We start from the raw sequence: 27,382 nt of genomic DNA on the forward strand, positions 1-27,382 counted from the left end.
ACTTCTTTGGATTCCCAGGTAAGGATATTGGGGTCCGGCGGGTCCGGCAATACAGCAACATGTCCCCGTGTTGCCTCAGGTGGCAAAATGGGACAGAATGCCTCTGCTGCAACTCATTTTGCTGTGTGGGGCTCTGGACCTTAGTTCCAAAGTCCTACCCTGACAACACCACTGGAACTGTCCCCTTTGGAAAAATATGGTGCTTGACCTGATATGATCTGAAAGTGTCATCTGTGGTGGTTCATTCACACTTACACATCAGAGACGCGGGTGGCACTGTGGTCTAAACCACAGAGCCTCTTGGGCTTGCCGATCAGGTGGTCAGTGGTTCGATTCCCTGTGACGGAGTGAGCTCCCATTGCTCTGTCCCTGCTCTTGCCAACCTAGCAGTTCGAAAGCACGCCAGTGCGAGTAGATAAATAGGTACTACTGTGGCGGGAAGGTAAACGGTGTTTCCATGCGCTCTGGTTTCTGCCACGGTGTTCCATTGTGCCAGAAGTGGCTTAGTCATGCTGGCCACATGACCCGGAAAGCTGTCTGTGGACAAACGCCAGCTCCCTCGGCCTCAAAGCGAGATGAGCGCCACAACCCCATAGTAGCCTTTGACTGGACTTAACCGTCCAGGGGTCCTTTACCTTTTGCCTTTACTTACACATCATCACCAAGGAACATTTCTATTTGGGCTAGCCTTCAAAAATACAGGGACAGGAGAACTGCAACAAAATGGGAACAGCCTGACATCTCATCATGGCCTTTTGTCTTCTGTGTCAACTGAGCAAGTTGGCTATCTCAGGTAAGAGATTTGGGATACTCTTACAGGGCAGGGAACTGTTAGTAACTGAGCTTGCTCTGTGTTTGTATTTGAGGGACAGAAAGAGAAAGGGGGAGCTGTGTACAATTAAAGCACATGCAGGGATTCCACTGTTAGGAAATAGGTCTATGGATGCATCTCATGAAACATGCTTGTTAGGTGGACACATTTATTGGCACAAAATGTCGGAATTCTGCTTCCCTTTCTCCGCTTCTTCCTCTTTGTTGTTGTTGTTGAGTCGTTTAGTCGTGTCCGACTCTTCGTGACCCCATGGACCAGATCATGCCAGGCACTCCTGTCTTCCACTGCCTCCTGCAGTTTGTTCAAACTCATGCTGGAAGCTTCAAGAACACTGTCCAACCATCTCGTCCGCTGTCGTCCCCTTCTCCTTGTGCCCTCCATCTTTCCCAACATCAGGGTCTTTTCCAGGGAGTCTTCTCTTCTCATGAGGTGGCCAAAGTATTGGAGCCTCAGCTTCGGATCTGTCCTTCCAGTGAGCACTCAGGGCTGATTTCCTTAAGAATGGATCGGTTTGATCTTCTTGCAGTCCATGGGACTCTCAAGAGTCTCCTCCAGCACCATAATTCAAAAGCATCAATTCTTCGGCGATCAGCCTTCTTTATGGTCCAGCTCTCACTTCCATACATCACTACTGGGAAAACCATAGCTTTAACTATCCGGACCTTTGTAGGCAAGGTGATGTTTCTGCTTTTTAGCTTCCTCCTCTAGCCCACGTAATAAATGCTACCGTCGAATCTGTTTGAATCACAATCCTCTGCACAAGCAGTTCCATTGTGAGATTAAATGTTTCATTGAAGGTTGCTTTGTTGTTCTTTACATTAACTTTTACAAATCAGCCCTACTGCAGGATAAGTAAATTGTGAAGTCAGATGCTTCATAATCTATATTGAAGTTATCAACACTGCAATCTACTATATATGTCTTCTTGGAAGTTCTATTCAATTCAATGAGATTCGCTTCCAGATAAGTGTGTAAAGAATTGCAGCCAATGAAGACATGGAGAATGTTCCCTGTACATGTGTGGGTTCTTTCAGACCTTGGGAAAATAGGAAGCAGCCCAGACCCACTGGTCCAGTTAATTCGGTATTGTCTACACAGATGGGCACCAACTCTTGTCTGAAACTCTGGAATCTTACCCAGCCAGCTTTACCTGAAGATGCCAGAGACTTAACTTGGGACCTTGGTGCATGTAAAATACTTCCTCCAGGTTGTTCTTCCCTTCAGTAAGATTTACCATAGGTGTTCTGAGCTCCTTTAGTTATTGCAAGCATGGATCTAGCCATGCTGTTGAGATTAGGAGTGGCCTCACAGATGTGGAAATGATGGAGCTGTTCCTTAGTTGCACCACAGAGCATTTTATGGTGAATTTTCTAGAAAAGAATGTTGTTTGGCTTGCTTGCATGAGCCATTGGGGAGGACGCTGAGATGCCTGGTTTCTATGCTCTGACCCTCATCTAATTTTGATTTGACTCTCTTTTCCCCCACAAGAGATCACCCCTTATCCTGAAATTAGTCTAGGGTATTGGTATTTCTGGGTGTCCAAAGAAATGAGTACTGATACCATTCACTCTTGACAAAATTGCTATTTTTATACCAGAAAGGGGGGAGGGGATAAGTTGGCATAGGGCGCAATATTCCACCCTTCATTTTATTTTATTTTACAATAATTTCAAGCTGCAACCCTAAACCCGTTTTCCAGGACACAAATCCTATTCAATGTAATGAATTCCCTTTTGAGTAAACTTGTGTATGAGCTCATTCTTAACCTCTCAGAAACAGTTTTCAGCACAATCCAATGCATGTGTACTTTAACTGGACTTAACCATCCAGGGATCCTTTAACCCTTACCTTTTTTTAAAAAAACTTGGCTGTAAGTCCCATTGAGCTCAATGGATCTTACTCGCCTTGCAAGTGTGCTCAGAATTGCAGCCTTTCATTTTGTTTGTTTCTATCTCACCATTTAATAGTTCACCCCTAGACATATTGCCTTTAATAGGAAATAATGTTACCACACACAATTTTATTGCACAGTCGAGGAAGGAAAATGTATTTTCATGAAAGCATGGTGTTCCCCCTTTGGATCCCTTTCATAAGTGTGATTTGTAGATACTTCTCCCAGTGGTACCATTTTAAAAAGGCAGTTCCAGATTGCACATCTGTGCTTTAGCAATTTTGCACTTCAGCTCCTTGAATCCATATTAGTGCCTTCCCTTCCACAGATATACAAAACAAGTGGAGTCAAACGGGAGGCCAAAAGCCAGCCGACTACTAAAACTACATAAGGGAGATATTCATTTTTCCATTTCTTTAGATCACAGAAGTGCTTGGCTCAGCAGGATTGAATAGTCCCAATATAGATCCATGAATAACAGCACAATCCTATACTTGTCTTCTCAGAAGTAAGTTCACTTAAGTTCAATAGGGCTTGCTCCCAGATAACTGGGTATATGCTTGCACCCTAAGAGTCATCTAAATGTTAAAGCATGGCCAATAAAAGGATTTTAAGCTGATTAAGCACCAATATTTTAACCAGTTCATCAATTCACTTTAAACAGACATATTTCATATTTCCTTTTTTCATTCCATATTAAAGTACATTCCCACCAACAGGGCCTAAAGCTATAAGCGTCTACAATTAAGATTGACTTCCACTGATGAACCAACTAGCTTTTAATTAAATTGTTAAGATCAGTAGATTAACAAGCTACATCAATCAGACTTCAGTTAATCAGATCAATCAGTTTCCAACTGATGAATCAAGGTTCCATTGATCAATCTACCAATTTAATCAATTAAGGCCACAAGCCTTAAGGCCACTGAACTGAGCAGGACTTACTTTTGAGTAGACGTGTAAAAGGCTGCACTGCCAGGCTCCTGACCATTTCCTTGCCTCCATCATTTTTTTATGCTTTTCTAGAATGTCTCCCCTTCCATGACACAATAATAATTACTGGAATTTATAATGGAAATGAAAAGCACATAAAACACCTCCTGAATGCTGTACAACCATAATACTCCTATTTTGCAGATGGGGAACTGAGGCCAAGAGATCCTAGACAGAACCTTTTGCTGAGGTGATAAACATACATATACCCATACATATAATATTTTTATTAAAGATTTCTTAGTTTACAAAAATACGTGCATTGTCTTTTTTTTCAAGTTGCGCTGAAGTGATATTTGAAGTGGGGCCTGTACAGCTTACTCTCGGCTAGCATATCGCAAGACCTCTCACAACAAAATCTGAAAGGTAAATCATTTACAGACCGAGGGCCTTTCTTGAGAGCTCACCAGCATCGGGAGAGAGCTCCGTTGAGAGAGAACTGAGAACCTCAAGGCTAAACTTGGCCTTTTTTGCGACACCCACCCCCACCCTTACCTAATAGATCAGGAGTCTGTGGAATGCAATGACCAGAGATTTCCAAGTACGTAACTCTATGCATCCTGAAACATGTACCTATCTTCAAACATTTCCCCTCCTCCTGCAGATTCTCCTTCTCTCTCCTCCCCAGTATTGGAGTGTCTTGTGCTTGGCCATCAGTGACTAAGCACCCAGCAGGCAGGCATCCTTCGCACAGTTTCAGATTCCGTTATCTGGAAAAAAAACCCTTATTTCCTCCTCTTGCTGCTGAGGCCAGGCTGAACGTTAGCCGCTGGCCCGAAGTCACCCAGTGAGGATTTGAACCCTCGCTTCCCAATCCTTGTCCAACGCTCTCTTTTTTCCTAGTCTAGCTCTCCAATCACTGTGCTATACCAGCTCTCCAACATGTTGCAGATGCAGAAATTTTCACCTTACCCCCAGTCCACTTTGGTAATACTACTGCAGCTCCTAATATCAGAGGCTCATTCACCTGGGCCTCCCCCCCTCCCCCCGCTACAAAATGACTTCGTAGGCCATTGCCTGCCATAACAGTCTCCATGCAAAGGGATAAAGGGGCAGAAATTGGGACATCAGAAACTGGCTATTCTTCTTCAACAAAGGGAGACTCCAGTTAAAACTGCTGGACTAGATTATCAACAGGTTTGACTGTGCTCATCTAGGGCTTAACTGGAACAAAGGCTTTTTAGCCCTGCTAGGTTTTTTTTCTGTCCTTACAAGGCTTCTTTTTGTCCCATAGCAAAGGTGTTAAATTAGCATAACAAAAGATAAATTATCAGTTGCAAACTCTTTTGTGGGTTAAGCATCTGTAACTTGCATACATCTTAGCTTTAAGCAAAATTGTCTACTTCTTGCATTTCATAGATCCCGTGTTTACAACAACGTCCCTCCTCTTCATTATATGCATATATATAGATGAAAGCTTAATTAAGCCAGCCAGTTTTATGCTGCCGCAAGACTGAGTTTCTCTATTTCTTATAAAACTGCTTTTTCTTTTATTTCCCTTGTCTTTCTTCTTTTGCAGATTAACCTTGAAGGTATCCTTAAGCAAGCCCTGTTGAAAATCTTGTGTCCCCCCCCCCCCTCAATTGTTTCCTTCTACTTTAATTGAATGGCGTCCCCTCAAGGAGCTCCATAAACCCAGCTCCTTTTATCTCTAACTAGACATCACAGTGGGACAGGATTGTCAAGCCCTTGGCTGGTCACAAACCTGGGTTGATGCACCTACATGTTCTGCACACTTCTTAAAAGAGTGATAACACATGTGAATCTCCTTAGATACTTGAGAGGTGCTCCCAAAGTGTGAACTACTGTATTACATTCATTGCACACTGTCATATTAGAGACCGACAATCTCAGCCTGGCCTACCTTACAGGATTGTTTTGAGTGTAAAACAGGGGGCCTTCCCCGCACTTGGTTTTAATGTATCTATGTGTTGTTTGTTTGTAAGTTGTTTGGGTTGCCTTGGGCAAGGTAAAGCAGCTAACAAATTTATTTAAATCATAATGATACCTTGAACTCCTTGGAGGAAAAGTAGCATCCAAATGTATTATTAGAGGCAGTAGCAAGAAGTAGTGGTAACAATAATAATAATATGGTTTTTTATTACACTAATTTCTTTTGCCCTGCTGTCATCTCTGATTAAATGGAATTGGCAATTTTCTGAAGTGCAGAACTCTCTGAAACCTGGACAGAGAGACCATAAAGGTATATGGTCCTCCATGCGCCAGTAGTGGTTTAGTCCTGCTGACCACGTGACCCAGAAAGCTGTTTGTGGACAAACGCCAGCTCCCTCAGCCTGAAAGCGAGATGAACGCCACAACTCCATAGTTGCCTTTGACTGGACGTAACTGTCCAGGGGTCCTTTACCTTTTAATACAGTGGTTTTCAAAGGGCGTGGCAGGAGAGGGTGGCAAGAGTGGTGGGCTGAAACAAGGACAACCAATGAAACATTTAAACACTTTAGTGTAGTGTGATTACAAAAAAAAACTTGCAGAATATGGATAGACATCTTTTCAAAATGAAGCAAGAGCAGCAAGTGATACTGTGGGCAATCCTAGTTGTATTTATTATCAATATAATGTCTTTCTTATTGATAAGACCATTCGGTGTGGTGCCAGCAAATTTTTATTCTGAAAGTGTGGCCGGGAGAAAAAAGTCTGAGTGCCACTGCTCTAATAGCATCCTTCCTTATTAATCCTATCCCAAGGCGGAATGCCCTGCTTAATGCATGAGGCTGCAGAAACAGGGGAAACACAAGTCACCATACTGCTGCCCCCACTGAGCGGACACTTGGCCTTCCAGCAACCATTCAAAAATATGAGTTATTTCACACTGAAAGCAAACATCTCACCATTTAACCCTAGTTTAGGAACTTTCCATTAATGCATGTGATTTTTGCCCCATCGGGGTCGGGCTCCTGTTACCGGGGGTTACATACGGTGGCGAGAGAGCCCCGAGGGGCAACCCACTCCGGCTTAAGCCCTTTGTGGATCGCCCCCGCCGGCTCCCGCTCCGCGCCCGTTCCATAGCCGAGGGGGGCTTGCGTCGCCAAGAGCGCGCACTCCCCCCGTGGCGACGCTCCCTGCTTGTTTGCTGCCTGCGCTCAATTCCAGAATTTAGTGCTGCTATTTTCGAAAAAGAACAGCTCGGATTTGGCCTTTCATCGCCCCGGCCTCTTCAGGCCAGCTGTTCCCCTTTACGCGCAGGGGCCATTGCGCTCCGGAGTCTGGAAAGGGAATCGGTGGAAGGAGTGGAGCAGTTAGCAGCAGCGCTTGGGGAAAACAGAGGCGGTGCGGGGGGGGGACGAAAGCGGCTGGGGGGGGTAAGAAAGCGGGTGGGGGGAGGTAAGAAAGCGGGTGGGGTGCTTTGGGGCAGCGCCCCGGGAAACGTGCCCCCCCGCTCGACGGCTGGTTTCGCTCCCCTCCTGCCGTGCGCCCTGCAGGCCTGGCGAGCAGGGGCGGAGCGCGCTGCCCGGGCCCGTGGGCGTTCCCGCCCGGCAGAGCCGGCCCCTCGTCGGGGCGGAGGCGGTGAAATAGAGGCGGGAGGGCGGGCCCAGGGACGGGGCTGGCCCGGCGGCGCGACCTCAGCCAGGTAGAGTGAGCTTGGGAGCCTCATGCGCGCTGCTGTCGGGCGGGAGTGAGCGAGGCGAGGCTCCGTTCCGTGCGTCCTGCCGCTTTCGCGCCGAGGCGCGCCTTCCGCATGGCTACGCGGGTGCTGAGCATGAGCGCCCGCCTGGGGCCCGAGGAGCCCGTCTTCGCGCAGCTCAAGCCCGTGCTGGGCGGCCGGGAAGCCGCGCAGTTCCCGGGGCAGGGTCCCGAGGAGATCAAGCAGCAGCAACCGGGCGCAGCAGCCAGGATCCCCAGCGAGGAGATGGCGCAGGTAAGCGCAGGGCGCGCCTCTCGCGCTCCGTTGTTAAGCAGGAGTGGAGCCTCGGGCATCTTTTCCCACCGGCATTAAAATATATATCATTTTGCCTCTGAACACGGGCAGGGCGCACCTCGTGGCGACGCGTTGCTCGGATCGTGGGCTTTCTCGAGTCCCGGCTCGGAGCGCGCTGGGTGCGCCTCGGCGCTGGCTCGCTTTGGGTGTGTTTGGGGCAGGGAGCCAACTCGGGCTCTCCGAGGTGCGGGCTGCCGCTCGCCTGGCCTCGCCTTTGCCCCGTCCTAGGTGGACGCGATTCCTTTTGACGGCTTTCTTAGGGGTTCTTTGCGTTTAAGGGCGAAACCTCGGGCAGCGCGTGGTTCCCCAGAACCACCCGCGATTATTGAACGCGGGTTTCCTCGGTGTGGACGGCGGGGCTTTTCACGCCGCTGCGGTCGAAGGCGCGGCGTAAGACACGCATCTCGCTCTTACGTGTGTATAGGGGAGGAAGTTGCGAGGAGCCAGTTATTCCGGAGCCTTTTCTGCAGCGTCGGTGACGGGCCGCTGTTTCTCTGGGCGGTGCCGGGGAAAGTCAGGCGGCAACTTCGCCAAGCCTAGACGGCGGCGGCGGCGGCTTTGGCAGTTCTTTAGGAACTCGCGGACTTCACAGTTTCCCCATGCCATTCCTCCCTGGAGCAGATGTGTTGACCCATCTCCACCAAACAGAGCCAGCTGCCCTTCGAGGAGGACGCCCCGTCCCTTTTCCAGGCCAGGGCACCCGCTTCCTTCCCCAGGCACCCTGGGGATCCGGGTTGCCGCCCCGCCTGGCGAGCCAGTTGGTGCCAGGCTCCACGTTTCGCCCGGAGAGTGAGTGGGAGTTACGCAGCACCCACGCACCCACCCTCTGGCAGCAGAGAGCCCTGGGGCTGAGCCAGTGCCCAGGCAGCAAGTGGGTGAAGGGGGGGCGGAGGGGGGGGAGAGAGAAACTGGCCCGGGCAGTTGTGTTGAAAGCTACAGCTGCCACCTTAGCGCACTTGCTCAGCAGCCGAATTAGAGTCGCTGCCTGTCCCTCTCGCCCACGCACGGTCATTTTAGATGGGGCGAGAGGGAGAAAGGGCAGCGGGGGCGGGGGGGGGAGAAAAGAGAGAAGTTCTGGGACTTTTTCTCGTCCCAAAAAACCGGCTGGAAACGGATCCACATGCAAACAGCTGGACGAGCTAAAACGGGAAAGCACAAACCGCTGGCATTTTTTTTTTTTTGTAGGAACGCAACCGGTTTTAATTTGCAACTATTTCTAGCCCTGGGTTGTTCTTATTTGAGCGTTTTCTCCTACGTTTTTATCCTTTTGCAAGCTTTCTTTAAAAAAGAAAAAAAAGCCCAAATGTCAGTGGATATAATGAGTGGAAAAAGCCTCAAGTGGGTCTAAACAAAGCAATGTTTCTTCTTTCTCTCTCTCTCTCTCTTTCCCCCCTCCCAATCTCCAGCCCAAGTGTGCGCTGGAATATTGGTTTTAATTGATTTGCACAAGGATCTTATTTATTAGAATGTCGCAATTCCCGAAAGGTGGGTGGGAGGAGCGATGGAGGAAAGTACCTCGCAATGAAGGCAGCCTGGTTTCAGCGATACTCCCTCTCCACCGCCCCCCCCCCAAGAATAGTGTTTCTGTCATCAAAGCAAGCTCGGTTGGGGTTGTAAACAAGAGCTGGAAAAAGTCGCCTGGCATGTTGGTGCAGATCTTGATCGCAGACAAGAGGGCTGCTGTTTCTCCTTTCTGGTGAGGGCTTTTTGGTGGTGCCTGTGGCTTCAGAGAGGCTCTGAAAATAAACTTGTTTGCCCAGTGTTCCTCTGGTCAGCAGACCCTCACTTTGGAAGTGTTCTGGCATGAATGGACTCCTTACAGAGCAAGGGAGAATGCAGCATTTGCTCATTGGAGGGTACATGATAAATGTTTTTCTGGTGACTCTGCTTGTAATGTATCGGGCTGCGTCCACCCACGGATCCCCTCACACCGCTAAACTAGGCAAAAGATTCCCTTTCTCTTTCCCTTGCACGCTCCCTCCCTGCTGGTAATTAAAGATCTCCTCAAGGACAGGGATGTTTGCCGATGGATATGGTTTTATAGGCTGAGTCAGGTTGGGAAACCTTTGCTCTCCAGTCAGGCTGGGTGGCAAATGCATATGCAGGAAGGGGGTCTGTAACAAATGTGCGTCTTTAGGGCATTCGTTTTGCATTTGAATCTTGAGATCAGGTAGCTAGCTCAGGTTTTAAGGTCCCTTCCCCTGTGTGTCCTGTTTTGAAGCCAGGCAGCGTTCATTGAACAATAGGGACTTGGATTTAGGTTAAGTGCCTGCTTTTCACTGAGTTGGTATAACACAGTCCCTGGGCTGTAGTGTTTCAGACTACAGATGGGGGCTCATTTGCTCGAATAGCGCCACCCCCAATACAAACCCTTCCCTTGCACCTAGAAGCCTTGCAAGCTGGAGAATTTGGGTGCCAGCAAATTGGGGGAAGTGTTCTGATCTTGTGAGCTGCACCCCTGCAATATGAAGTGGTACAGTCACCCACCCACAACTTTCCTAGATTGTGGCTGTTACACGGAAATAGCTTTGTTCATTCTGGGATCAGATGCAAATCTTTCTATTGGTTCTTCTGGGATTGGTTTTCCAAAGCATGAGGTTGGAGGCTCCTAATTAACTTGTTCCAGCGCATTTACACACACTGCTGTTCTCATCCTGCAGGTGTGGCAGGGAATCAAAATGGAAAGTGAAGCTGCTCCTAACCACCTCATAAGGGCCCAGGGAAAAATGGTTTACATGGATGCAGTCAGGTCTATGTTTTTCACATCTGCTGCAGTCTCTTGATTCCCTCCATAAAATTTGCACCTTTGAATTTCTTCAAACTCTGAGTATCTTAAGAGGCTAATTTTTAATTAACCAAACTGAGTACAGGATTTGCGTGTAGGAAAGCACGTATTAAAACTGCACCACCCAACTTTTAATTGCAGCCCTGATAACAAGAGATAGTTGATAAAATCTAAACGCTTTTTAGTGGAATTGCCTTATTGTAGTCAGGAAGTCCTGAAGAGTGAGAACAGCATTTTATTAAATGTTGTAATTTGAACTTCTGGTGTCAAAGCTTTTACCTGTTTGCATTTTTTCCCCACCTAAAGGAACTCTCATATAAAATTCAAACTGCTATTTCTACTCTTCTTTTTAAGTAGTTACTGTGAAAAATACAACTGACACGATCCAGCCAAAGTTCCAATCCCCACTAATTTCAAAGAGAGAGAGTTAGGTTCATCCTTAAATTGTTTCTGTTTTTTTCAATAGGACATAAGAGCTTTATTTTGTCTGGATTGTGTGCTGGGATTCTGAATGGCAACATTTCACTTTTTAATGGATAAATGTTTTTTGCTGGTTTGTTTTGGGGAACGGCTCTGTTAGGTTTTCAGTACCAGAACTTGTACAGAATTGTAAAGTTGAAAGGGACCCTGAGGAACATTCTAGTCCGACCGCCTTCAATGCCGGAATATGCAACTGTCCCATACGGGGATCAATCCTGCAACCTCGGCCTTGTCAGCACCGCGCTCTAACCAGCTGAGCTATCCAGACTTAAAACCTGTAATATACGAAAGGAGAATAGATGAAAGTGCCATTGGTCAGGTTATCTCTTTTTAGGCGCATTCCCTTGTACAGTATAGTATAGCTAATTTTTTTATCTTCTTGTTGTTCTTCAGGCCCGCTGTGAAATGGAGAAATATCTGACCCCTCAGCTCCCTCCTGCCCCGGTTCTCCCCGAGCATAAAAAGTACCGCCGCGAGAGTGCCTCCGTGGTTGACCAGTTCTTCACCAACAGTGAAGGGGTGCCTTACAGCGTCAACATGAACATCTACCTTCCTGATATCACACAGCTGAGAACGGGCTTGTACAAATCGCAGAGGCCACCGGTCACCCACATCAAGACGGAGCCTGTGACAGCCTTCAGCCACCAGAGCGAAACTGTTGCTCCCGTCCCCAACCCCACCCAGGCGCTCCCCGAGTTCACAAGCATCTTCAGTCCCCACCAGACACCCGACGTGAACAACCTCTTCATCAAGCAGGAGCTTCCCACTCCAGATATCCACGTCTCTGTGCCCCAACAAGGTCAGCTGTATCAGCTCCTGAGCTCTCCCGATTTAGACATGCCCAACCCGACTACGCAAGCGGCGGTGATGGACTCCTTCAGTAATGTCTCCATGTCCTCTGCCATGGCGGGCCTTAACACCCTGTCCTCCGCTATGCCGCAGACGACCATGAAGCAGTTTCACGCCATGCCCCCTTGCACGTACACCATGCCAAACCAGTTTCTCCAGCAACAAGCCACTTACTTCCCGCCTTCGCCCCCAAGCTCGGAGCCTGGCAGCCCAGACCGGCAAGCAGAAATGCTGCAGAATTTGACCCCTCCTCCGTCTTATGCTGCTACGATTGCCTCCAAGATGGCAATCCACAATCCCAGTGTGCCTGCAAACATCCCCATGAATTCGCCAGCCATCCCAGCGCCCAGGTACAACAGGAGGAGTAACCCAGACTTGGAGAAGAGGCGTATTCATTACTGTGATTATCCTGGTAAGCTGGGAAGGGGGGTGGAAAAACCACCAGAAGGCTCTCCCTTGACTTCTTCACCGTGTGTTAAATATGAACCATTGTCGGCATGGATCAGAGCAAAAATTAAAAATCAAGCACCTTTCTAGAAACACTTGCCATTGTTCATTTTGCCCTGTATAGAAACAACAGATGAACAAACATGGTAGACTACCCAAAAAAGACCAAACTTTTTACAAAAGAGTGGGCCATGGTGGAGAAATAGGTTTACTTGACTTGGACTTATGCAAGTGGGGAACTGCATGTTTGCAGCCTTCCATGGTGGTGGGGAGGAGGACAAGGTCTAGGTTAGAACTTATCCCTGACATTTTTTCTATATGAGGGAGTTATTAGATATGGGGGAGACATTCACCCCAGCACCAGCACCTGAAGTGGTAACAACCCAGGAACAGTTCCGCCATGTTGGAAGTTCTACCAGCAACTGGGCCTTGGACGTAAACCTTGGGTCAGATTCTTGACTAATTTGAACTTGATACGGTGCAGTCTTAACCATGGCTTCTCAGAAGTAAGTCCTATTCAGTGGGGCTTAACTTCCAAGTACGTGGGCTTAGAACTGCAGTTCTAGCGCTGATATGGTAGCCCTCTAGACGTTGTTGCACCAAAACTTCCACAATCCCTTATAATTTTGGCCAGGCTGCCTGGGGCTGATGGAGGGCTGAAGTCAGGAACAGCTGGGCATACAGCTCACTGGTAGTTGGTGACTGCTGTCTGCCGCCAACTCCTTCCTTTTGCTTTCAGCAGGAAGTCCTGTGCATACACACATCTCCTTAAGGAACGTTTTCATTGAGATCATGTCCTGTTCCACTCCTAGTAGCCGGCATGACATGCCGTGGTGTGGTGGCACATGAGATGTGGCACTTAACATTGGCTCTGTTTTCTTTACAATGTAGTGGTCTGAGGGAGAGCTGGGCTATACCTGAGTTTTAGATACCTTCTGAGACTAGGGCAGGCCCTTAAATTGCATTGGTTTTTCTCGCTTGCTATAGAGAATCCACACACCTGCAGAATTGTCTTCTGACATGGTGACAACACTTGTGCTGAACTGGTGTGCAAGACACTATAGATCAGTGTCTCCCAAACTTGGGTCTCCAGCTTTTTTTTTTTGGACTACAACTCCTATCATCCCTAGCTAGCAGGACCAGTGGTCAGGGTTGATAGGAATTGTAGTCCAAAAACAGCTGGAAACACTGCTCTAGAGCTTGATGCTCTTGTACAGCCGGCCACGTAGCACACACTTGTGTAATTCCTTTCTAGTATAGTTCCTAATATAATAATACGCTATACGTTACTGCTAGGAGTCTTATTTACACATTGAAAGGTATAGTTTATCAACTCGCTGCATATAAGTGAAAGATAAGATGTTGAAAATGGCAGTGAGATTTTGGCGAAATAACAATGCTGTCTGATTAATGGACGTGTTTAGGAATATATAGATATTGGAGTTGACATTCTGGGTGTGTCTGATTGTGCTATTTGTGGGTTTACTGCTATAAACCAGCGTTGGGATCTGCCCTTTTGCTGTTAGCATATTCCACTAACAGCATATTTGCTATGTGACATATGGCAGGTTTGAGTAACTTTCTTAATATATAGTTAGATCAGCATGTTGGTGATGGCGTTGGATGTTAAATGTTTCTAGATGAGCCTTACGTCTCTCCTGTTTTCTGTCTTAGGTTGCACTAAAGTCTATACGAAGTCTTCCCACTTAAAAGCGCACCTGCGAACTCATACTGGTATGTGTTTACTGTGTTTTAAATGTCCTCTAAATATAAATTGCCCTTCTTTCTTTCTCTGCTTTGCTGAAAGGTTTCATTTGGTTTGCTTCAAGCTGAGAGAGTTATAAATCAGCCAAACAGAGTAGTTAATAAAATGAAAACGGACACTTGTTGAACTTCTTAAAATAAGAGGTTTAATTTGGGCAGTGAATAAATACCCTCTTTGAAGCTCTATCATTCCATCCTGCCCCCCCTCCAAACATTTTCCGACAGAATTATGATGCAATTTGGTTGGAGGGTTCTCCCCTACATTGTGTGTGCGTTTCAGTTTCATGGACATAAAACATTGTTTTTCAATGTCAGCTTAACTATATTAAGGCTGCAGTCCTGTAACACTTACCTGGAATTAAAAACCGGATCGTGTTATAAAACACTGAAATCTTCGTACTATTTCAGTTTGTAAAAACAAAACAAAAACCCAAACCACACAGTTGTTTTCTTCCAAGTGGTCCCCAAATGACTGTTGTAACCTACCTGAAAGTAATGGGACACTCATCCTCTTAAGACAAGTAGTTCTATTTAAATAAGAAGTGTTCTGTGTTTTTTGAAAAAGAGAGAATACATTGTGTGTTTATTAAACTGAACAAGTTGGTTCTGATGTATATTATTCAAGGCACAGTTAGCTCACTTCTGTGCTTAGCACAGAAGCGTTCATCATGTTGCTTACTAGATTATTATTATTATTATTTTGCTATCTTGTGTTTTCGGAGTTCTTCCAAGCTGTAGAATTTCTTGAGCAGATGACTGTTTAGCTTTCTTGGGTCCTGCTGGCTGAACTCATAACAATAACAAAATTCCTTATGCAAATATTTTTAAGTGGTGCATTTGGTGTAGGTTTGTAGCTGGGTCGGTTGTGGAGCCACAGGCCTTGGAATTCAAAAGGTAGCGGGTTCAACCCTAGAGAAGTCCTGGTAGGGCTAGGGGAAATTCCCATCTGAAACCCTGAGGAGCAGCTGTCATTCAGTGCAGACAGTAATGAAAGAGATGCACTAACAGCAGTGGCGTAGCGTGGGTTGTCAGCACCCGGGGCAAGGCAAGTAATTTGCGCCCCCTAACCCGTGGATTTGCGCCCCCTAACCCGTGGATTTGCCCTAACCCCAGATGTTGCGCCCGGTGCGGCCCGCCCCCCCTGCACCCCCCACGCTACGCCACTGACTAACAGTCTGGCATGATATAAAACAGTGTGAGAGTTCTGATGTTTTCCTGTGTAAAAGTAGACGCACAGCACTTAAAATGAAATGTTTTTTAAAGCAGCCTGAGTGTAGAATAAATGCTATAGTGTTTCCTGAGCATGCATTTGGAATATGCGGAGTAAACTAAAATTCTACATACAGATGCATCAAAGTACTTTGAGTTTTCAAAAGAACATTGCTGTTTGGGGTTTTTTTGTGTGTGAGGGGTAGCTAGCTCATGTGCATTGAGATTGTGGTTCAAATGGCCTCTTCATACTTCTAAAATTCAAAAGTATTTTTTTTAAAAAAAAAAACTAAAAAAAAAACTGAAGAGAGATCTGAGGCTCATTTCGCCTGCAGAACAAGGGCACGGATTCAGGGTTTGCTCATTGTCAAAAGACTGAATTGCCTCCGGGCAAAAGTGTTACTATGGAAATGTGGTTTTGATAAACGAAGCTGTTATCTGTTAAAAGAACAGTTGAAAAACAAAACGAAAAACAAAAATGGAAAAGCAATTGTAAGGCAAGAATTCCCAAGCTGCCGGAGAGTATACCCGCCCGAAGAGAGTGCCTGCTGTCTCTCAGAACCACCAACCTGTTATTGCCTCCTTGCAAGCCATATTTTGCTTGGAGTGGTCCATTTCTGCTGCGCTGAGTATCTATGACCGACTCAGTCGCTCCCAATAGCAAGGCAGAACAGAATTGCCCTCCCGTGGGAGAAACACTCCTTCTATATCTCTGCATGAGTTTGGTTCCTTCCACTTGCAGGGCACACCCAAATGAGTGACTTCTGCAGAAATGTGGGAGCAGCTTCCTCTTGAGTAGGTACCTCCCGCCCTTGGAAGTTTCCTCTTCCTAATCCAGACCACCTAGCTCCCAGTGAGGAGCAGCAGCTTCCAGGGTTTTCAGATGGGGGTCAGGGTGTGGGGGGAAATCCCTCACAGCCCCGCCAGGCGATTTCCAGGGACTGAACCGGGGACATTCACGTGCAAAGCATATGTTCTGCCACTGACCCTACAGACCTCTGCCGTAAAACGATGTTTGGGAGGTGCTGTTCTAAGGTTTGTACCCATTAGAGAAGATGATAAGTAGAAAGTTTACTTCTACAATAAAAAGTAGAAACCCCTGCCATTTGTGATTCTCCATTTAAACCAGTTGCACGTTGTGTATGCCACGAATTCATAAACTCTTAGGCAGAATAGCCACCAGGCCTTTGCTAATCCAAGATTTAGCATCAGTTCTCGAAGGCTAAATTTAGCAGCCAGTAGCTTTCAAGTTATTTTAGCTTGAAAATTGTGTAAGCCACCCTGAAACGTGTTGTTTGAAGGGCAGGATATAAATCTGTAAATAAATAAATGTGACATATGTCACTGCTGCAGCAGTATTTATGAAAAATAATTTATATCCCACTGTTCCTGCTGGAGGCAGTTGTGGAGCTGCGTGCATTAAAAGCAGCAAAACCTCGATGAACAACAGTAACAAAACTCAAGCAGCCAAAATTTCTAGGACGTCTTTAACTGCCCTCCTAAAAAAAAAAGAAGTCAGAATGACAGTAAAAGACTTAAAACTACAAATGTTAAAATATGCTGCTGTTTTTTTAAGTATCTATTTGTGCATTCAATAATGTAAAATATCCTGCTGCATAGATAGAAGGAGACTTGATATTTAAAGTGTTCTATAACTCACAACTACTTGGTAATTTAAAATCAGCACAGAAACAAGTGTGTTGTGCTCTAAAGATTAACACATTTATTATGGTTGGCATAAGTTTTTGTAGATTAGAGTCCTGTTCATCACAGGTCAATGACTCTAATAGAAAGAAGTCCACTCTGAATAAAATCTGGTCGTCTTAAGTACATTACATACTTATCCGAGTCAGTGTTGTACTTTGACATGGAGATAATATGTACTAACATTCTGGAGTTTATATATATATATATGATGTGCTGTTCAATGATCTGCAACACCCCTTTCGTGGTAAGATAGACACACTCAACTTGAAATGTATTGTTTTTTTGAAGGCTTTTAATGGAAGCATATAAAAGGTGACCGATCTATTTCCACAAGGCTGCCGATGTTTATGTCTGGTCGATGTAACCTGCTGAGTATTCTGAAAGGAGTTTCCCCAGAAGATTATGGGAGCCCTTTGACAAAAAAAAACCAAACCCCCAAAACAAAACCCATATTAAATTATGAAGCTTAATTTAGCTGTTTTCCTTAAATTCTTTGTACTCATTTGGCTTAAGAGCACCCCTCCCCCCAAAAAAAGCTATTTATAAAAACACTGTAGCATGAAAGCTTTAATAAATGTAGGTCATGAAATGCATGTTATTAAAGTTTTGTGTGATACTCTTTCCAATCCCCTTAGGGGTTTAACAGACCTGTTTATCTGGCTGAACTTGTTCTGTAGTATCTATGGAGGACCACTGCTTGTTTTTTCTCTCTCTCTTCCTAACAATCCATTTTAAACTGACTCTCATCCACCCCTCTCTGTGATCTGTCACTTTAAAATACAAAAAGCCTGCAGCAGCAATCTTGCTTTTTTAGAAGTCAAAACAGAGCGTATGCTTTCTTCCTTTGTATTTGGAAACCCTGTGCCTTTTCATAGTATTTATTTAGCAACCTGTCTCCACCTGAACGACTTTCAGGAGGTTTAATGGCATTCTTTTCAGAGCAAACTTAAAGGCAGCAGCGGTTGGTGAGAGAGGTGCTCAGCTCAGAGAGGAGCAAGCTTGTAGGATTTATAAACTGCAAGAAATAAAACAAATGGGCAAGGGACCAAAAAAATAAACAAATACACGGCTTATGTGGGAGTGGTAGGAACAGGCTCTGAGACGCAACTGTTGGGCAAATAAGGGTCTAGCGCTGCTAACCTTTCCATTTCTGTCGCCGTGCCTTTTAAACAGGCTTCGTCTGCAGAGATTCACGGGTGGGTTTTATCACCATGCTCACACACACGCAGGTGTTAAAGGCGCTAGAACAGGCCAGCCCTTTTATCCTGGTCAGTTGGCAATGCTCATAAAGATTTCAGCAGTGGTGTGATTTAAAATCTTCTTTTTTAAATGGTTTGCTGTAATTTATTTTCTCAGTCCTGAAGTAGTTAACTTGCTCAAAGGTTTGTTGGATCAACAGTTATGGAGAAGGTTTTAAAGTGAGGCAGGGTGCCTATAGTGTTAGTTTTGAATCAGCGATACCTGGGTCTGTGTCTCTTCTGAACGATGTCCTTCACTGGCCTACCTTGGCCCAGTCACCATTTCTTGGGCTTAAGGCTGTTGCCCTGTGTATACTGTTTCCCTCCCTCCCCATAAACACAACAGGACTCATTTCAAAGTAGCCAAAGTAACTGAAAAGGATAACTGCCTGTGGGATGCCCTAAGGAGGCCTGGTGAAAGCAAGCCCTACTCTTCTCATGCTGTAGAAATCTGGGGGTTTAAATTGCCAAAACTCAACCTGCCTTGATGCCTGAAAATGAGCGAGAGGCCAGGGGAGTTTGGAGAACACAGTCGTACTTTGGACGTCAAACGGAAGTCGACTTCCAAAACGTTCAGAAACCAAAGCACAGCTTCTGATTGGCTGCAGGAAGCTCCTGCAGCCAATCGGAAGCCGCAGAAGCCCCGTCGGACATTCGGCTTCCAAAATACTTCACAAACAGGAACTGTCACTTCTGGGTTTGCAGTGTTCGGGAGCCAAAACGTTCGAGAACTCAGCTGTTCGAAAACCAAGGTACAACTGTATGGGATCTAGAGCCTCATTCAACCACTGGCTTGCTGGACACACCTGAGCCCGGTCTCTCTAATGCTAATGCCGAGATGCTGCTGGTGATATCTAAATCTAAATCTGGTCCTCGCTTTCTAGAGCAGGAGTGGGGAACTGTGACCTTTTCCAACTGGAGTTGGAATAAAACGACCTTACGTGAGGCCATAGGTTCTCATCCCAGCTTCAGAGGGAAATTGGTGCTAAAGTACTTTCTCCAAAGCCACAGGGCAAGGCTTGCTTTCTCCATTGGCTGTGGGCAATAACTTAGTTTCATAACTGACGTTACGCAACCCTCATGCTCGTGGACAGAAATCCTTATTATAGGCTGCTGTGCCGTAAACCCTCAACTGGTGCTATTGGCAGAGTGACCGACCTGAACTCGCTTGCCAGAAGTCAATAAAAGGATTCAAATTGTGTTTTGGTTTTCAAAAATAAATAGTTAACTTTTCTGCCGTAGCATTTGCGCATGAGAGGTTTCATACAAATGCAACTTGCAGCGTTCTAAATAAGTCAAGGCGACCCCCCCTAAATAGCTCTCCAGTGTTTTTGCAAGCACTCGGGTTAATTTCTGTAAAGAAGGTGTATCGGTCAAGTTGCCTGGAGGTTTGTTTGTCTCTCTCTCCTTCTTGCTTGCTCTCCCAGGCCTGAACTTTGTCACCCACAAAGCTGACTGGAGTCCCCCAACCACATATTGTGGCCACCAAATATCCCTTCCCTGTTCTGGGAGATTCCAAATAGCCATAAAAAAACAAGAAATTTAGTAAACCTCTCTAGCAAGGATGCATGGCTTTTTCTTTTTCTTTTTTCTTTTGCTGGTGCCGCATGAATCGTGCACACCTGTGTCATCCTGAAACACCCCTGTCCTCCCTAACACAGATGTGAGAGACTTTACTACTAGCTGATACAAAGTCTGCATACGTACAGTGGTAAGCCTAAAACTTACAAGCCTACCTGAGGTTGAGCCGTAGTGCACTCAGTGGAGCTTAGCAGTAGACATGCATAGGATTGCACTGTGAACTCCTGTTTAACGGGGCGAGCAAGCCGCCATTTGCGTTCCTTAGCTCCCCTATCTGGTATGGAAGATGTTTTTGAGCAGCCTCTGGGTCTTTCTGTGTTGGGAGTTTCTGGGCAGACATGTTTGTTGATCACATGCTTGCCTTGCCATTAATAGTTCTGCACTTAATGCTAGAAACTATTTCATCTATCTATAGATATAGCTTGTATATGCTGCCGGGAAATGGAAGCCCCCTCAATGCTTCTGTAACAAGATGCGTACAATCCCCGTTACCAAAGTTTTTAAGGCTTGGCCATCTAAAACTTCTGCCCCAACTCTGGTTTTTGATTTCTCTAGCCAGGCACTCTTAAAAACCTTTAAAGGAAACTGTTGTCTGAGAACCGCTGTAGACGGGAGAGACTATTCAGACAGCCTCTAGAATCCAACCTGTTTTTTAAGTTTATTTTTATCACACCGTTCCTGCAACCAGCTCAAGGCCTTTCCTCCATTTTATTCCCGTAGGAAGAAGGATGAAATGAGAACAAGTGACTGGCCAGCCCAAGACTTAAGGCTGGTGGGCAACTAGAACGCTGATACACCCCAATCCAAGTCAGAATCACTTCATATGTGTTTCGGAAGCTTATACCGTTGCAAGTAGCTCTGTCGAACTAGGGAAAATATCACAGAGGTCTGTGTGTGTCATGGAGGAAGGCTTTGAATTCAGCTATGACGGGTGTCTAGCCTGCTGCCTATTGCCCTATTTTGTGGCCAGTCCCAACACCCTCCTTCCTCCCGAGATTGTTTCTCTGTCCTATAGTTTTCCGCGCTGCAAGAAATGAGGCAGTTGAAGGGCACAGTCATGGCACCTGCTTCTCTCATTGCTGGCTATTTTAACTGTATTTTACGATTTTTAGTGGTGCTCGCGTGACCCATCAGGGGAGGTTGTTGGCAATTCTGGGCTCTCTCCTTCAGCGGGATGGGATGCAAGGAAAATCAAACAAATTCAAGATTCCTGCTTTTGCCAGGAAGTAAGTTGAGAACAGGGGCAAAAGGTGTTGAATCTGTCAATCTTTTGTAAAAACCATCTTTAGTGTGAATGTGCTGAAGAGCCTAATTTCATGAGCTGGGACAAGGAACCTTAAAACATAAGTATGAATTGCCTCTGGCTGTAGGCATGCTTTTCACTTGTTGGCAGAAATGCAATTTCTGTATAGGAGAGAGCCATTGCCTTCATTTTAAGTAAGCAAAGGGACCCCTGACCATTAGGTCCAGTCGTGGCCGACTCTGGGGTTGCGGCGCTCATCTCGTTTTATTGGCCGAGGGAGCCAGTGTACAGCTTCCGGGTCATGTGGCCAGCATGACTAAGCCGCTTCTGGCGAAACCAGAGCAGTGCACGGAAACGCCGTTTACCTTCCCACCGGAGGGGTACCTATTTATCTACTTGCACTTTGACATGCTTTCGAACTGCTAGGTTGGCAGGAGCAGGGACCGAGCATCGGGAGCTCATCCCGTTGCGGGGATTCAAACTGCCGACCTTCTGATCAGCAAGTCCTAGACTCTGTGGTTTAACCCACAGCACCACCCGCATCCCTTTGCCTTCATTTTAGGTCCTAGTAATAACATACATGTGGACTTCTTGATCGAACAGCTCCTTCCTTGAGGAACGAATATGCATTCCTGAACGGAGTAAGGCTACCTGTGATAACTAATGAATAGTATGCAGTACTAAGAGGTCGAACACAAGATGTGTAATACGATGTTATATCCCTTCACTGCGGATAAGTGTTTGCAGTGCAGTCTTGCTGTTAAAGATCTCTGCTAACTCACTGGTTCTTACCTGGAAGCTGGACCCCTCCCCTCTCAATTGGCAATTGGTTTGTGTACTTTGGGTGCGGGTAAGGACTTCTCTAGCCTTCTGTCTGTTGTCTCATAAAAAAACAGGGTGAAAATGGAGCATAAGTTGAAATAACATCAGGGGAGCACAGGGTGCAACAGGCATGTACGCAAAGTAATTGGGCAACAATGGCAAATGCTTTGGCATCCATGTTTACGAGCTCTATAAACCCATTCCTTCCTTGGGAGAAAAATAGCAGAACACACATGAGATAGACAGCGTACTTTGTGTTTTTTTTTTAGTGTTTCCTGTGTGGTTGCAGGTTTTTGCTGTCCAAGATCAGGAACATCTGAGCCAAATTTGCCCTCCCCAAAACTTTTGTATGATTCCTAGTGGTTGATCAAATTTTTAATCAAAGCATGGTAAATAAAAAATCCCAGCTGCTGGTATGGGTTGGTGCAGCAGAGGTCAGCCTCTGTACCCCTAGAAGATAAAGTGGCTCTCATGAATTCAGATGCTGACAAACCCTACGTCTGCTTCAGCTCTTCATTTTATGTCCAGTTATTGCCTTAGAAACCAGTGTGGTTTGGGGAGGGGGTAGGAGGCTTAGCGAACTGCTCATGTGTCTCATTTTTATTTGCCATCATGGATTTAACAGTGCCAGCACCAACGAGGCTTTTTTTAGTTCTGACCACCAACAAAATTTTGTTTTTAATTAAATGCCTAATGTCTGCTGAAAGCATGTCACTTGTTCTCTCAGAGGGATTAAGCTTCAGTTCCAGGATATTTGATGCCTGATAAGGAAGACGGTTGCTAGCTGTAAACACGGTTAATTCTGAAAGCACCTCACGAAAACAAATGGGGACTGAGTCAGAGGAATCGCCATTATTTGCTCAGACGTTCCTTAATTGTGACAAATTCTGAAGCTTTCTCTTGGGATCCTGTTGTTACCAGCTCTGCATTCTGAAGCAGATGTTGTTGGACTCCAACTTCTCCCAGCCCAGTGGTTGTGGATGATGGGAGTTGTAGTCCAATAACCTGTAAAGCCAAGGGCCCACCCAGCCTCCTCATTTGTTCTAAAGCAAATGTTGTAGGCTGCTTGCTTGCCGATGTGCATCTCCGGGTGAGGAAAGATTTGAAATATTTAGGGCCATCAAATTATAAGTAGCAAAGAGCCTGAAATACTTTTATTAGGATCGGCCAAAATGTCAGCCGTTTGCAAGCTTCCAAGTTCTGCAGAATTCTTCATCAGGCTAGATTGCAAAGAAAATACACACAGGTCTCTTGTGAGAAAGCAGTCTTTTTATTAGTTGAAGTTGATAGAATAGCATTATTTGGTCAGTGGCAGTTATCTTAACGCCCTGCCCCAAAGTTAAGTCTCATCTACATATGATAGAAGATTCTTCCAGTTTTAAAAGGACCCTGTCCTAGACGGCTAAATACATTTAACATGATCTCTGATTGAAAGCACGTCTTGTGCTCAAACGGCTCTTGGTTTGCCTAGATCGGAGGGGGATTTTTCGACTTAACTTTTTATTGCTTCGAACCGAGTGAGTGGTGGTCTCTGAATCTTAACTATATAAACACTGCCATTGAAAAGGGGATGGTGTTCAGCCTAAAAGTGCCATCTTTGAAGCGTGAAGTGTGAAAATGGCAGAGCACAGCTGAGCAGCTGTGGAACCCAAACCAAAGACGAGGGAACCTTCTCCCTGTATACAGAACATATAAATACACATGCCAGATGGTGTGGATTTATTACAGATCCTCTTTTTAAAATTTGACAAGTCTCTTTTGTGTGTTTGTATGCCTGGTGGAAAGAGACTTGCCTCTACTATACTGTTAGGCTGGGAAGAATTTCTGCCAGTTGGGATTCTCCAATAATCCCAGGCTTTCTCCAGGCAACTTTCGATACAAAAGGGACTTCAGAGTGGGACAGGCTTCTCGTTGGCTGCTGAGGACAACATGCCTGTATGCGTTTTTGAGATAACAGAAATAACCTGTGGGTGGGAATAGGGAACTGGTAAAACATCTCACCCGCTTGGTCCTCATTCAGTTCCTCTTCTGTAAAATGGAGATAATAATCGACTCCAAAAGGATGGACATGCAAAACCCAAAGTGCAGGGGAGACTGCTTTCAAATATCTAATCGAATGATGAAGAAGCAGGTATTTTATTCATGGGTATGGTTTGTCAAGCAGTTGTGCCAACGTTTGGGTTGGCCAATGCATTTTAACAGCAGTTTCATCTGCAGACGGTAACAGGGAATCGCGCCACCTCCTGCTTTCTGCAAATTGAGCTGCATTGAATGGCACAGGAGCAGGCCTTGCTGACATTTTCTGGTCATTTGGCCACTGTAGGATTGAGAATGAAAGAACGTCAGAGTTCCAGTTGTACTGGGCCCACCTGCACCATAAGACCAAAGTGTTGTTTGCTAAAAGGCCTAACTGGGTTCTGGATGCTCATATCATTGGATAGAGACAGTGTCGTTTAATTTAAGTGTTAAGGCTTTATTTCTTTTTTGGGTGAAAATACTCTATGGTGTGCTCATTTTGAGACAGTTTAAATTTTGTCTGCCTGCTTATTGGGGCCTATAAAAACTAAGGGTCATCGTTCGTTAGAACAGATGGGGGTGTTTTTATTTAAAAAAATAAGCTTTGGTTGCTAAAACTATACCTTTCTTTGGTTATATGGTGCAGCAACCTGGAATCACTCTGATGAAGATGACTTTGATACAATCCAAAGTAACGTTCCCATGTGCACTACTTGTGAGTCCCACAATGTGTACCTGATACATTTCTTGGAACCAAAATAGCTCCCCCTCTCAAAAACATGTGTTCATATTTTCATGCTTCTGTATGGGAAGGGGGGGGACCTCCCAATATCGGAGCAACATTGAGGAAAACTCGTTCCCTGACGAGACCAGATTGAAGACAAGGCCCTCTATATCCTGTTTGCACCTGGGAATAGGTTTCTCTATACATTTTCAGAGTTTTCTAGAAGGTGAGATGCTCTGTGAGCTGCCCTGACTCTCAAAAGTTGGTAGTTTCAAGCTTTATATGCACCAGTAGCAAGAAAGTTATGGCTTGCTTTTTGACCCAAAACAATGTTAAATGATTTGGGTTACTGTTTAGAATTTTAAAAGGTTTGTGTGTGTTGTGAGTGAACTGTAAATTGGGTGAAACGGGTGCTTCTGATCCCATTCAGGGCTAACGTATTTCCCATAGGCTTCTGTTGTCTTAGTTGTCCAATAACTGCAGTAAATGTTTCTGTTTGCCTCTATGGGTGTGGACAACCTTGATAAGAAGTGTGTGCAAGACTCCTTTCCCTTGCCTTGTATGCATTGTACTGACAACCTAAGTGTTCGTCAGGTTACTGTAAAAGATTTATCACACTTGTCTCTTGACCTTCCTGTTAAGAATTCAGTTTGGCTTTTGTGGGGCTATCCCACTTTACAGTTGCAATAACCCTGTGAGGCGGATTGTGCCAAGAGATAATGGGATGCCCAAGGCCACTTAGTGCATTTTGTGGCTGAGAGGGAATTTGAATGAACACTCTTCCCGCTATACCACACTGCCTTTCTTTAAGTGGCAGAGTTCCTGTTGTGACACTTTTCGGTTTATGGCTTTCCATGGCTTCAGGAGTACACTTCAGCCAGGAGAAATTTCATTGGGAATGTCTTCCTCATGAGGATTACTACTGTAGCACAATAACAGGGTGAGTGGGATGGAAACAAGATCTGCAAACTCGTGAGAAGAAGCGTCTTCCTGCATCCATTTTGTTACCTTAGAGCAGGCACCCCCAAACTCAGCCCTCCAGATGTTTTGGGACTACAATTCCCATCATCCCTGACCACTGGTCCTGTTAGCTAGGGATGATGGGAGTTGTAGTCCCAAAACATCTGGAGGGCCAAGTTTGGGGATTTAGAGTAGCATCTTGTAGATAAACAGGAAGGCCTTTGCTACCTTTCTGGTAGTTCGGGGGTGGGATGGGGAATCCATGGCCCTCCAGATGTTATTGGGCTCCAGCTCCCATCAGCTTTGGCCAGCATGATGGGAGTCTAACAACATCTGGGGGAGGTTACAGATCCCCCCCATCCTTGCAGTAGTTGATAATACATTGCACACACACAGACACAGGTAGGAGCCATAACAATTTTTTTCAGTAAGACTTGGATCTTGACTTCTTCTTAGACATTTTCTAACATGGGTGGGGTGGACTTGTGGTCCTCTAGCTGTTGGGCGTGCTGGCTAGGACAGATGGTGCTTGTAGGTCAACATCTTCCGGAGGGCCACAGTTTCCCCATACAGTTATGTAACTGGATGGTGCCCCCATCACTGGTCAGGGGCTCTTCTTTGTGAAAGGAGAAAGGATGTCTTCTTGACATCTCTCCCAGCTGAATTCGAGATGGCTGGTAGGAAAGAAGGGAGAGTTTCTGCTGCCCTGGGTCAGAGGCCTTTAAGCCAAGAGGCAATATGGAACCTGTAGCTTTCAAGAAGTTGGGAGACCACTTCTGCTGGCCACAGCCATCATGGTCAGTGGCGAGGGATGATGCAAGAACACCTAGCAGGCCAGTGGTTTCCATCCTAGTATTCCTTAGAATACTCTGTGCGGTGGGGGCATTCCTTGGCGCACGAGTTGGAAAATCCCCTAGAATAATCCCTATCATTCTCAAGCATGACTGGGGCTTTTCAGGCAATTTCTTCTCTTCCCTCCTGTTGGATATATGAATAGAGAATGCTATTTTGGATTAACCTCATTTTGTGCCCACACTCTGCGCTAGACACAATGAACGTTGGTTATTTCAACGTTGGTTGGAAAAACTAGGCCACGTTCAATGGGCTCACGGTCTAGTTTAGAAGGAAAACGAAAAGCTAACAACTTGAACACGAGAAGGCAAAATAAGGGCAGGAGGTGGCTGAAACAAATGAGTCAGTGGTGTAGTCCTCTAAATGTCTGCTCAGGTGTATCCCACACGCCCAGGTATGTGGGTACAGGACAGCATCTTTATGGTATGCGTATGAAGACACAAAATAGAGGAATAGAGAGAGGTAGAACGAGTGACAGGCAGCTAGAAAAACACAGCAACGAAGGAAGAGAATAGAGAGAAGTCACGCAAGTGACTCAGTTATTCTAAGCCTCTTCCTCTCAGCAGAACACACACTTTATTCACAACTGCAGTGAGGTGTGTGTGGGGAGACAAGCTGGTCTTTATTAACAGAATAAGCTTCCCTTTTTTACCTGTTGCCCCTGCAACTTTTTTTGTTGGTCCTGTTTATACAACTCTGCTTTGTGTGTCTACAAGCGAAATGTTTTGTTTTAGGATTCTTGAATCTCCCTTTCTCAATCCGCTAGAAAACAAAACTCCACCCTGTGGAATCTATTTTAAAGCACGATCCTTTTTTAAAATTTAAAAAGAAAACACTGTACTCGCCGTGCCCTAGGAATAGGAGCGCTGAGTGCAGCAGTTGATTGGAGACTGAAGCAGAGTTGTTTCTCTTCTGTCCCACCCAAAATGAAAAATGCGAGTCCAGTTCAGCAGAGGTAGACAGACCATCGAGTGCCGACAGGTGTTTCGAAAGATTACACTCCACAATCTACCTTGATATGTAACAGGTGTGGTGTGAAATAGAGGGGACAA

At 45.7% G+C, this 27,382-nt stretch overlaps 1 protein-coding gene across 7 annotated transcripts in view; it reads left to right on the forward strand.

Moving 5' to 3' along the window:
* The first annotated feature begins 7,231 nt into the window (after positions 1–7,231).
* The window catches only part of KLF5 (KLF transcription factor 5), a 33,614-nt gene continuing 13,463 nt past the window's right edge, over positions 7,232–27,382 (forward strand). For 2 of the 7 annotated variants that reach the window (XR_014547236.1, XM_083610851.1), the window contains exons 1-3: positions 9,226–9,349; positions 11,312–12,179; positions 13,889–13,948. Coding sequence is in view for 3 of the 7 variants with exons in the window: in XM_083610851.1 (XP_083466977.1) it covers positions 11,324–12,179; positions 13,889–13,948 (916 nt within the window). In the remaining 4 variants the exon portion in view is untranslated. Of the gene's footprint in view, positions 7,594–9,225; positions 9,447–11,311; positions 12,180–13,888; positions 14,989–15,152; positions 16,661–27,382 lie in introns of those variants that run through there. The other 5 variants (XR_014547235.1, XR_014547234.1, XM_083610850.1 and 2 more) reach the window with 5 other exon arrangements.

The sequence above is a fragment of the Podarcis filfolensis genome (genome assembly GCF_964270895.1).
Source record: "Podarcis filfolensis genome assembly, chromosome: 4".
Lineage (NCBI taxonomy): Eukaryota > Metazoa > Chordata > Lepidosauria > Squamata > Lacertidae > Podarcis > Podarcis filfolensis.